The sequence below is a fragment of the Coturnix japonica genome, chromosome 2, assembly GCF_001577835.2.
Source record: "Coturnix japonica isolate 7356 chromosome 2, Coturnix japonica 2.1, whole genome shotgun sequence".
Classification (NCBI taxonomy): domain Eukaryota; kingdom Metazoa; phylum Chordata; class Aves; order Galliformes; family Phasianidae; genus Coturnix; species Coturnix japonica.
The window spans coordinates 39,527,359-39,540,385 of NC_029517.1; the positions used below are offsets into that span (position 1 = coordinate 39,527,359).

General features: G+C 42.0%; 1 protein-coding gene across 4 annotated transcripts in view; it reads right to left on the minus strand.

The window, feature by feature from the left end:
- Positions 1–12,665, minus strand: part of LARS2 (leucyl-tRNA synthetase 2, mitochondrial) — a 110,824-nt gene extending 98,159 nt beyond the window's left edge. For 2 of the 4 annotated variants that reach the window (XM_032442390.1, XM_032442393.1), the window contains exon 1: positions 10,152–12,665. In XM_032442390.1, coding sequence (XP_032298281.1) covers positions 10,152–10,243 — 92 coding nt within the window. In that variant the 5' untranslated portion in view covers positions 10,244–12,665. Of the gene's footprint in view, positions 1–3,646; positions 3,769–4,571; positions 4,697–10,151 lie in introns of all 4 variants that reach the window. The other 2 variants (XM_032442392.1, XM_032442391.1) reach the window with 2 other exon arrangements.
- Between the last annotated feature and the right edge of the window lie 362 nt (positions 12,666–13,027).

A 13,027-nucleotide genomic window follows, 5' to 3' on the forward strand; every position in this document is an offset into this window, starting at 1 on the left:
TCTCGGTTCCTTTCCTGCCAGGTAGACCTTTATATGTGATCAAGACTGCATCTTAAAATAGCATGCTGGAGATAGTGCTGCTCAGCACACTCCAAACGTTAACTAATTGCCACAGCAGCCCGGCACAGCACACGCCTGGGATCTGTGCTCTGCACTGATTAGAAATTCTCACACATGGGGAAGTGTGGGGGAGAAGGATGGCAAGAGGCTGTGGTAAAGGACAGGAAGATCAAATCAGGCAAGCAAACAGAGAGAGCAAACAGTAGATTCAGCTGGGAATGGCAGGGACGAAGGCAGCAGCACCCAGAGGATGCACAATTGTTACAAACTGGAGGGCTTGATTTTTCTGCTCTGAATGCTGTTCTTGCCAGCTACTGCTGCAGTGTGATACTCCTGCCAGTGCCAACGTGCATGGTGGCTACTGCAGAAAGGTGACAAGACTACTAGAGAGGACAGCCACAGATAGCTCAGACTGGGGAAGAAACAAGGGAAAAGGACAAATATCTCTGCAGAGACCCCATGGGAGTCAAACCAGACCACACAGCTGTGACCAGTCCCCTGCCTCCATGCCTTGCCTTCCCATTTGGGCAGAGAGATACCCAGACAGCCTTCAGACACACCACACTTTGACTGTACCCCCCTCTGGGCCTGGGAAGCTGGATGCACACACCTCACTAGATCTCCCACAGCTCCATGCTTTCCTGCTCATCCATCCCATACTCACAGCAGCATATTCAAATTTTATCAGTTCTCACCTGCCTTGTTGACAACGTACTACACTAATAATGCTACACATTGATGTAACTTGACTCTTACTAATATAAATTAGGCATATGGTTAGTATTGAAAGGGGAATAAGTCACAGCTTCAGTCTGTTTTGCATACTTACTGTTTGGATTTTTGCCTTCTTGAAAAGCATAATCACAAAGCTCTCATTGCCTTTTGCTGAGGAAGCCACCATTTTGTTCAGATACAGGCAGCAGAGCAGCTGTTGGAGCTGTCTGTGTTTCCAAGGAGTGAGCTATTGAATCAGTATCTAGAAGAGGCGAGAGGCCTGAACAGACAGAACTACTCCCCTAAAATCACACTTTCAGGAGCCCAGGCCAATTTTGCATTATTACAGTGTTTCGTAAGAGTGGAATTAAGCTGCACCAGCACGATGGAGCAGGGAAGCTCTAAGTTACTGAAAAACTCCCCCATGCACCTGTTCCTGTAGAAATTGAGAGAAAACTCTTTGAAAAGATGAAAGATGAATGTAAAGCATGACATCACCAGAATTCTCTTGCTCGCTCCCATAAGCTGAGAGAAGGGTACAGTTACCTAGCAACTCCAGCAAGCAGCTCACTTCAGTAGCAAAGCACTGGGGTTTAAGTGGTAGACGCATACCTGGCTCTAAAGCCCCGGTTCTATTTGTCAGCAGAAGTCATTGTTTATAAATCAGAGAGAAAAGAGAAGTACTGAAGAGCTCCACCACAGCCTCCAAAGCTAACCTCACTGCAGGCCTGTTTGGTAGTGCAGCAAATGATGGGCTTTTCTCCAACAGAATCAACTCTGAAAGACTAAGTAGGACACGCTGGTGAGACAAACTGATAGGGAAGAGAATGAAGTGTTGCTTTTATTATGCTGGGTATTGATATCCATAAATTGCCCTCTGCAACTCTGTATTGATCCTAACCCTGTGTGTCCAGCTAGTGCACACACCCTAGGAAGGCAGCTGGTTATAATTGGAAGGCACCAAGCACAGAAGGATTGGTCATTTCCCAAGCTGTGCAGCAGGGTGAGCTTGCCTGGGAGTGCCTGTACAGTCACCAACAAAACTGATGCAGAAAAGCCTGAACAAACTGATTATTGGCATTACAAACTGATTACTCCATGCACTTCAAACCTATCACCACCAATTCAATCGAGTGAATCGCATACTTGTTTGTCTTTACATTTGCAAAGACCTGCTTCTCAACTTGCCTTTTCCAGCCCAGTTTGGCATATCCTGAACCATTCACGCTGTCGGGATTTCACCCCGCTTTGCCACAGAGATTGGGATCTGCATGTCTGTGTCCAAACTGTCTCATTTATGAGGGAACTGAGAGATAGCCAAAGTCTGCGACAGATAAGTGGTGAGCTGACAGCAGTCTGTACTGAAGAGCTGAGGAAACATGAATTGCAGGAGCGTGGTGTAACGCAGTATGTAATTTTATTTATAATCTCATCAGGCTTTTCATGCCTTCAACTGCTTCCTCTTCCAATTGTCATAGATTTCAGCATGACATTCATGGCTTCTATTTAATATTGATTTTTATATTTTTTTTTTCCTGTTGAAACATTGCAATTCTGTGATATTCATCTATCACTTAGCTGTCTGATCCTTTTGATGGACAGTTCTCCATCAGTCTTTTCATTAAAAAAGGGGGGAGCCACGATGTTCCTTTTTGCAGTACTTTCATCACAACCTCCTCTCCTGCAAGGCTGTCCTCTGTTACAGGATATTACAGTCTCCACTAAACCAGGGCCTGTGCTGGGCTGATAAATACAGATGTAGATAAACTCCCCAGCCCAGAGCAGAGTGGTGCAGAAGAGGAGCTCTGTGCACGGGAGTCTTGGCCCACCAGGAGCACCCACTGACACCACTCCTGCTTGCCCACTGGTCTCCAAGGACCATTGAGGACTGATGTACATAGATGTACTCTCATGTAAAAGGAAGGCTTTTTGTTTTGGACTTGTAGCTATATAAGAGTATGCTGTATCACTAAAGGCCTTTGATGAGTGAATCTGGGGTCATACTAAAGAGGTGGATGATGAGGGTGGGGAGGCACTTGCACAGGCTGCTCAGAGAAGCTGTGGTTGCCCTATCCCTGAAGATGTCTCTGGTCAGCCTGGATGGGGCTTTGGGCAACCTGATCTAGTGGAGGTTGGTTGGTTGGACTAGTTGGTCTTTAAATATCCCTTCCAACCTAAGCCATTCAATGATTCTGAGCTGAGCTATTTATGAATGCACTGGCTAATCTTGACCACTGTTTAGTAGCTTTGTATGTAACAATGCAGAAACTACTATTCAGAGGCAGGTGAACACTCCACCCATTGCCTTGTCACTGGCTGCTTGCATTCTCCATTGCTGTAGAGGAAAGTGATGGAAAACCTAATATTAAACAAATAGGAGTTCTGCCTTCTTCTTACCCAGACACTAGTAATTTGCTCTTTTGGAAAAACAGAATCTAATCAGCTTATAAAAGATGGGATAGAGAAAGTACCATGCAAACACTTTAATCATTTATACAAACATCCAATCTGTTTTAAAACCATGCTAAGTTCTTGGCTCCAGTTTTAGGAGGTTAATTGTACTCTTTAAAAGATTGATTTCCTTTTATCTGATTTCAATTTGTTGCCTTTAAGTTAACACCTTGTTTTTGTGTTATGTGAAAGACTAAAGAGGGTCCACCTAATATACCTTCTCCGTGAAGCGCATCGGGGGAGCTACAACTCTGCCATGTCCTTTTTATCCTCTCTAGATTCAGTGCTGCTAATTGTTCCTGCAAACACTGTTCTTGTGCATTGAGGCAGTCTTTCAAGATATGAGCCTGCCGTGTTTCTTTGCAGTGTGGTGATCAGAGCTGCAGGGCACTGAGGGAGGATGTGCAGAGAGGCTACTTGCCTTTTGAGAGCTGCAGGTTAATGCCATTGGGGCATCTAGTTCTGCTTCTTGGGGAGGACTGACTCCACCTGGTGAGGCTGGAAGAAAGTTTGCTTCACTGAAGAGTCCGTGGTTGGGTTCCCCTATCAAAGGATAAAGTCAAAATGAATGCTGCAGTCCTGTCTAAAGACTTCAGCAATCCTAGAGAGCAAAAGGACCGATTGTTCTTTAGCCTTCCCTTTTCTTCTCAACAAACTGTTAGGAAAGAGTAGGAGCTGCTAAAGAGATAACAAGAATAACAAAAATCCCTGCAGTGCAAGATGTGTGGAGGCTCTGAGAGTCGTGGTACCATCTGTGCCTGTCTATTTACAGCCAGAACAACTAACGCCCAACTAATGGTGAAGAGAAGCAAAGCACCATGTCATGGAGACAGCACTCTAATCTTACATAAAAGCAGCTTTCTGAAAAGCTTGAAGTGTTCAGATGGAGAAAGGAATGGTCGCAGCTTACGCTTAGGAGGGTTTATTTATGGAATGGTGTATACCTATCTCTATTTCAGTCATGTCCTTTGAACAATCTCCATCTGATACTCACGGGCAAGTTTGTTCAGCATTTTTTCAGCAATACAAAGTGCAATACACACAAAATTCAGCATTACAGATAGATCCATGGTTACAGCAAAAGATCGGTAATGAGGGGAAAAGCAAGTAAACTGTGAAAGCAGTCTGTTTGCTTTGATTCAAAAAAAACATTCCTGCATTTGGTACATACAGCTGCTGTGTGAAAAGAATAGGTGGGAGCCAAAAGGAATGAACAAGCTCTTCTGATCATATTTTTCCATTAAAATACATTTTCTAAACAAGTATATTCATCTGAGATTTAAAAACAAAACTAAATCGTTTTTGAAATACAAAGTAAAAGGCAGAGTTAAATTCACTGTATTTACCTCAGTGGAGTTGTCCTCTGGGATTATTTTAGACCTTCTGATTCAATTTGACTCCAGCAGGGATAAGAGATTGGATTGGAAGAAAGTACCGTTTTCAGGTGACATGGCTGCAGGGAATTATCCACCTAATGAATGGGCAGAGACAAGGTATAATTTGTAGCGGGAGACACACCCAGGGAGATGGACAATCTAGAGACAGACGGACATGAATGAAGGAAATATGAAGCAGAAAGGAAGGAAAAAGCATCTGAACTGAAGAAGTAAGTCCCTGCACAAGGGAAGAAAGGTTCTACGTTTCTGGTTAAAAAGAGAAAAAAGTAGATAGGGAAACAAGTTTCACTCAAACCTCAGCTTTAGAGGAACTGATACATGTAAAGAAGTATCTGAATATCAAAGATCTCTTTTTGCATTCACATAAGGTATGCATTTAAGTGCTCAACTTTTGCCATTGGAGATTTTAGGTGCTTATGATGAATAAAAATCAATCTAAATAACATCTGGTGAGATTAAGAGTATCAGAAGGTCCACTAAATTTGCTGCTGTTCTGTCTCCAATGACTTCTGTGAAGCAGGGAATTACTTTCTCTGTCCCTTTATGTATTATTCATTTATTTACTTACTTCAGAACAGACATTTAAACCTCTAAACACTCATAGAAGTAAAATAGAAAAGGGAATAAAAAGCACAATACAAGAGAAGAAGGAACGGTCACAGCCAAGACCAGGTACACTCAAATACAGTCACACAGTGAATAGAGGTATACCATTACCATCATCTTATCAAATGTTCTGGAAGAAAAGATGAGCTTTGTTGCATTATGTTTGCTCAAAGAAACATGCTCCTGCCAAGAGGCTGTTCTTTATTCCTTCTGAGTGTCAAGTTTCAAGTGGAGAAGAAAAAAACCAACTCATTTTGCTGATAAGTTATGAGGCTCCAAAAATGTTCTGTGGCCATCCAAATGGCTGCCTAGAAACATCTCGGGAGACTTCCACCAGTCTCTGAATACTCTGATATGTACGGCCCAAACCTGCTAATTAGCAAGAGAGCCTCTGAAGATTATACCACCAAATAGATGCAAATTACTCTTCCAATTTCTTTCTTTATTACATTCCTTGTTTCCTTTGATGCTGTAACGCCTTTTTCTCCCCATGACAACAGACTAGCAGTGGCTGATAACATCTTCAAAGTAATGGCTAATATTTGAAAGTTTATTTTTCAGCTTCTGTCTTTTAGGGACTTTTCTTACACCATATTTTGGATTCCATCTTTCCTGGCAGCTTCCTCCAGTCTTGCAAGAATTGATTCCCCCCCCCCNCCCCCCCCATCAGCATTAGGGAAGTGATCATCCCTCTGCACTCAGCCTTGGTGAGGCTGCATCTTGAGTGCTGTGTTCAGTTTTGGGCTCCTCACTCCAAGAAGGACATCGAGCCCCTGAAGCATGTTCAGAGGAGGGCATCAAAGCTGTGAGGGGTCTGGAGCACAAGTCTTATGGGGAGCGCCTGAGGGAGCTGGGATTGTTCAGTCTGGAGAAGAGAAGGCTCAGGGGAGACCTGATCGCTCTCTACAGCTGCCTGAAAGGAGGCTGTGGCGACATGGGCTTTGGCCTCTTCTCCCAGGTAACAGCGATAGGGTGAGAAGGAATGACCTCAGGTTGTGCCAGGGGAGATTTAGGTTAGACGTTAGGAAATATTACTTCTCCAAGACAGTGGTCAGGTGCTAGCACAGTCTGCCCAGGGAGGTGGTGGAGTTACCATCCCTGGAGGTGTTCAAGGAATGTTTAGATGCTATGCTGAGGGACACAGTTTAGAGGGACATATTGGTGATAGGTGGGCAGTTGGAATGGATGATCTTGGAGGTCTTCTTCCAATGTTGGTGATTCTCTAAGATTCTCTGATTTATTTATTATACAAGTCAAGATGTCCATAACTTTCCAACTGTCTACTTTTTATGTATCTGTGTTCTTGGCAGGAATACATCTGGCATCCAGCAAATATTCCTGCTTTTGGCATTTCTTGGTTGTCTCTCCTTTTGCAAGCCAAAGATAAGGACACTAAGCGCAGGAAAAGATTCATACTTTTGTTAATGTTCAGAATTAAGCACAAGATGAAGCACTGTGGCATAGCTACCCAGATTCTACATGGGTGTGTGATCAGTGGAACTGAATGTCCTATGTGGGATAGTGTTGAAGAATGTTTCAAATAAGGATACTCAAATTGTGCTATAATTTTTCTGTGGAAAAGGATGCAAAGATATTTCTTTGTTTAATGGGCCAGAATATATCAAGTGTATGTTATAAATTTAGTAACACCAACTTAGATTTCAGCATACTGCCAAAAATATACCAAATACAATTACAATGGAGAGAGAAAATAAAAACAGAACATAACCCGATAGCAAAATGAGATACTGCCGTATCCATCCAACTCAACAATTTAATCTCTGAATAAAACCAAAATAATTTGTGACATGTACAGTAAATATTTGCTTATATATACCACAGAAGAAGTCACAGCATAAAAAAGATGCATTATTGCAAGAGTCGACATAAAAAGCAGTAGCTAAACTTGAGAAAATGATCAGGAAATTGTAAAAGAGATAGATTCAGCATTTAGCAAATCCCCATAAATACTGGTGAACGTTTCTGAATCATGCAAGTCCTGAGTATTGCCATGAACATGCAATTTGGCACGATGAAACAGAGCTGAAGGCAGACAGACACCTCCAGATAGCAGGTGACTGAGAGCTCCAAGAAAGCCATGAGAATTGATGTTGTCCTTGGGTGTACTGGCTAAAGACAGGAGAGAAGATCTGCCCAAAGCTGCAGGCAGATATTTGGCATCCTTGACACAGAAGATGACTGCAGGCTCCATGTACTGTTGGTAGCATCTTGACCACCCAACAGTAATGGCCTTTTTTGGGGGGGAAAACTTCTCCAAGTCAAACCTGGAGTACTTTAAGTGATCTACTTTATCAAGCTGCTGATCCGTTTGTGAGCAGAGACTCAGAATTTGCAGTCAGCCCTGGATCTGAATCAGAAGGACGATATCTTAACATGAGTCTCCTCACAGAAAAAGCATGTTGTGTAATCATTGGTGTTTGGGGATTTTTTCTTGTTTGTTTTTTTTTTTCAGAGCTAAGGTCTACCTACAGTGAACACACAGGCTATCTTTGATTTCCCTGTCCTTACATATTTTCCCTTTAACCAGAATCAATGTAATTTTAGACTGGATTCCTCAGTTGTGTTGTTTGCATTGTTGAAAATCTATTGTTTTATAACGTTACCGCATAAGTTTCCAACTTACTATACTATAAATAGAAAGATTTCCTTGCTGTGTCCTGTGCAGTTACTGTAACTGCTCAAGGTTGAATGATTGGTGGTATGAATGGAAATTCCATAGAACAGTATAAATACACAACAAGAGAATCACAGTGTAGGAAAACTCCAGATGTGCCCATCAAATAATGCACAAATATAGGCATGTTTTGAAGTAGATTATTGCTGTTCATAGTTCTGACGACACACAAGAATTTACACCTGATGGCAGATCAGAATTTTTGCTTATTATAGATGCTGTTTCCTGCCCTGAAGAAATGGACTAAAGTTTATGGATACATCTATAGTGCTTTATCCCAGCAGCAGCTCAGAACTATGCAGTTGCTTGTTCACTCCCCCTGGATGAGATGGGGGAGACAATCAGAAAGGTAGAAGTGCAAGAACTTATGAGTTGAGATAAAGAAAGTTCACTAGATAAAGCTGAAGGTGCACATGGAAACAAAGCAAAACAAGAAATTCATTCACTGCTTCCCATCAGCAGGTAGATGTTCAACCACTTCCAGGAAAGCAGGGTCTATCAAGCATTTCTTGGGAAGACAAATGCCATCACTCCAAATGTCCCCCTACTTCTCAGCTGTATTGTTCAGCACAACACTAATAGGATATAGGTATAGGATATCCCTTTGGCCATTTTGGGTTAGCTGTCCTGGTTCTGCTTCCCTGCAACTCCTTCTGCACCCTGAGCCCCTTGCAGTGAGAGCAGCATAAGAAGCAGAAAAGTCCTCAGCTCTGTGCAAGCACTGCTCAGCAACAACTGAAATACTGGTGTATTATCAACACTATTTTCATCAAGAACCCAAAACTCAGCACTAGATGAGCCTCTATGAATAAAATCAACTATCCCAAAGTCTGCACAGTGTCTAAAGGAAAACATCAATGTGTCATTGGGTTTCACCACCTTAGAAGCCTTGCTAAAATATACATACTCCAGCTGAATACTGTGACTCTTGTCATTTAATGGCCCAAGACACATAGAATCATAGAATTATAGAATTGCTCAGGTTGGAAAAGACCTTAAGGATCATCAAGTCCAATCACAACCCAACCATACTACCCTATCTAACAACCCTTCGCTCAATCGTGTCCCTGAGCACCACATCCAAACAGTTTGTAAACACATCCAGGGATGATGACTCAACCACCTCCCTGGGGAGCCTATTCCAGTGCTTAACAACCCCTTCTGTAAAGAAGTGTTTCCTGATATCCAACCTAAACTTACCCTGGTGCAACTTGAGGCCATTTCCCCTTGTCCTGTCACCTGTCACCAGTGAGAACAGACCAACCCCGTTCTCCCTGCAGTCACCTATGACTTGATGTCTCTGTGTGTCTCCTTTTCCTTAAAAGAAATAAACAGCCCTAGTTGCAGCTAGGGCCTGCTGAAAGGCTGCAAGTCTCAGGCCGTGAACTATGGCATTTCTTGATGGGCAAAGATACAAGAAGGCTCTTCATCTCCCCTGCTCTTTCCATGGATTTTTTTCTCATCTGACCCCTCTGCAGCAGTAAAGCAATCAAAGAAAATGAGGCAATAGGAACTAATTTAGACTATGAGAGTTGATTAGGAAGTTTAGGAGCGAGAAATAATTTGACAGGGGGAACGATTTGATTGGATTTAAAATTCTGCACCATAATGGGCTGTGTGGGGGTTGTAATTACTCCTGAATAGTGGGGATATAACCAAGCAAGGAGAAAAAATCCTGCACAAACACTACCATCTACCATCCATGGTGGTATCCCTGGTACTGGCAGGAAGCTGTGCTGATCCACAAACAGCCCTTACATCACCAAGTTGCTCTACCTACACAGCCTGCTCCTGCTCTGCAGCAGTTTGCAGTTGCTGTGAAGGCATCGTACAGTCTCAAGTGTCTTTTTGAGACTGGCTGGCTCCTGCAAAGAAAGCAACACCAGGCTCTGGGGTTAACCAGTCAGTATGGGAGATTGTACCTGTGCTGCAAGGAGCACCTGGTGATTTAATTTCAGTGCAACTCCACATTCAAACCATGTGATATATATATATTCGTGTGTGTGATATATATATATAAAACACACATGTTTTTTATATATATATATATATATTATAGTAATTATCCTCATAAAGTGTCATGAGTGCGGTATTGGACTGTATTCCAATGTTTGGTGTGACAGATGAGCTACAGCTGTTTAAACAGCTGGATTTTCACAAGCTCAGAAGGTTCATTCACATTCAGTTCACTACACTAAGCATACTATGAGAACACAAATATGACTCACGACCAGATCCAGGACATATAGGTACCATCATGGATGCTTGTCTCTCTCAGTGGTGATGAGGTCTCCAGAACAGGTTTTCTTTTGAAGATCATGTCAGCAGGTAAATGACAGATAGCTCTAGAGAAGAAATAATGGCATTAAGACTGGTTAATTCCTAGCACAAGCATTAATGTTACACACTATATCCAATTTATAAACTAATATGCTATATTGGGATGTCTTAAAAAAACTGACTTGGCTTTCTTACAGGTACTGGCACTGACTACTGCTTAATTTGGCCACTATTAGCAGCTTAGTAAGGAGTCACTCAGGTGGCAGCAGATTATCCAACACTCAGCATTTAAATCATTACAAAATTCATTACAAAATTACAACATAATTTATCTCGCTAAATACTCAGCACAGTATTTCTACTTCATTTTCAGTGGTTTGTTTTTTTCTGCACTACCTAAAGAAACTGTGGCTACTCATCTCTGAGGTATCAGGTTAAGCGTGAGGAAATTTAAGCTAACAGAGTCTTTTATACTCCATCAGACAATACTGTTCCAGTGAAATATCATTCTTTCCTCTTCTCTAAGTCAGTAACAACCAAACACAACACATTCTATGACCTCTTTTCAAAACACTGACTTAATTCAAAATTAAGAAGATGCCAACATTCTTGAATTAGGTAAACAAGTTCAGGCTGCAGAAGTTGTAAAGCCTTTCCATGTCTAGGACTACTCAGTTAATAAATACCATACTGGACAAATTTGACATAGGAAACTAATACAAGCTGAGAGAAATCTGGGTTCAGATTCTTATGTTACCTCATTCACTCTCCAGAGTTCAGCTCCCAGAAGCTCAACTGGGAAAGGGACTGACTGACTGAACTGTTATAACACACAAAGCTCTGCTCGTGACAAGCCCTCTGCACATTATAGAGAACTTCAATTTGCTGTGGGGCTCTGACGGTGCTGCTGAACTGTAAGAATTCAGTTTGGAAAAAATTCAGCACTGAAGGGTCAAGTTCTTTTCTTGAGATATGAGTTCAATTTTTGTCATAAACCCATTGAAGAGGTAGAGCTATAGGCGATCAATAATAGAACACATAGCTTGAATTGCAGCTTGAATTTTTGGGAAGAAAGGTATGATCAGAGAGAAAATGCTCCTTATTTTATGGGAACAAGTGTATCCATATGTCCACAATGGATGCTCACAAAGAGGCTCTTCCTCTTCCTGACCAGACACCCGCTACCTTGCTGAGGGATACAGGTTTTGAAGGCCCCTTCACACCTTCCCATTGGGTTACAACCTTTGAACAAAACTTCACGTCAAAACACATATTAGAAGTGGAATAAATATCGCATGATAAAATGTTTAAATGACACATCTGAGTGACTGCAATGGCAGTGTCATCTTTTTTAACCTTTTAAACCCAGGATGTTTCGAACCATACACTGAAAAATATCACTTCCAGTTCTGCTGTACCACTGCAGTGCTTGCCTTTCACCTTCTGCATTGCTGAGGTGAAAGCAAATAAGATGAATCTGTTTTGGTTTGTCCGTGGGATAACCACATGAGCCTTGTGTTAAGTATGCAGAAAATGCCCGTTTTATTTGATGTTTTGTTAAGTACTTAGATCCAGAAGAAATAGGACAGCTTCAGTCTTGTTTCTGAATGACCTGGGTACCACTGTAGCCTCCACTGGGATAACAGCTCAGTTGCTAGATACAGAATTCATTTTTATCCTGCCCAGTTCCAGAAGCATGCAAAGGTTAAAAAAGATATAATTAGTCTGCTCTGTTCCCACCTCTGGCCCACACAAACCCTGTCTTTTATTCAACCTGTCATTGTTAGCAGTATTATCCAGGTCTCCTGAAAAGAGACAGCAATGAAAAAAATTATGGTAATTTAATTCAGAATGATATTTCCTTTGTAGTTTGCACATTACTTTTGAGATCCGTCTATTAATAACCTGTAGGAATCAGCTTCTATTTACGTAGCGCTTTTCTTCCCAAAGGGTCTGTAAGCACTTTGCTAACCTTAGGGATCATTTCATTCTTTCCTGACAGATAAAGCTCAGTTTCATCTTTATGGAAAACTTCAGGCAAAATATAAGGACAGAAGATTAGTGAGCCAAACAAGTCCTGCAGAGCATCACAGCTCCCAAAGTGGACAGCTACTATCTAGCAGGAGGTGATGCTGTTCTTTTACAGAGCAAAATGTGGGGCACATTCCTAGGTGTTGTGGTGATAGGTCAAGGATGGAGGAAGCAGTGGCAGAGCAAAGCATCCTGTTTTGCCTATAGTAATAAGTCGTATTAATCAAACCATTAGGATTTACTCCAGGGCTTGTTGTGATGGCCCATCCACTAGACTGTTCCATGCACAGAACCTGGAGGGCAAGCAATTGCACTTTTGTTCAAAGCTCTAATGTTACAATGGGCTTAAGCATACTACATGTCTGAGTCTTCAATGGCAAAATGAGAGAGAAGATGGTGGGTGGACAGTTGGTGGGTAGGTGGACAGTTGGGCCATATGATCTTGGAGATCTTTTCCAACCTTGGTGATTCTGTGATCCTATACAGTTAGACTGGATGATCATAGAATCATACAATCACCAAAGTTGGAAAAGACCTACAAGATCATCCAGTCCAACTGTCCACCGGTCACCAATAGGTCTCACTAAACGGTGGCCATCAACACAACATCTAAACATTCTTTGAATGACCCCTCCAGGTTCAGTTAAGAGGAAAGAACAGAGCTGATAGGCATTTACAGAAAGAAGAGGATGGCAGCAGAAAGTGCTTATGCTTCTATTTGAAGAATACCTCTCTCCATGATCTTGGAGGTCTTTTCCAACCTTGGTGATTACATGATTCTATGCGGGGTCAT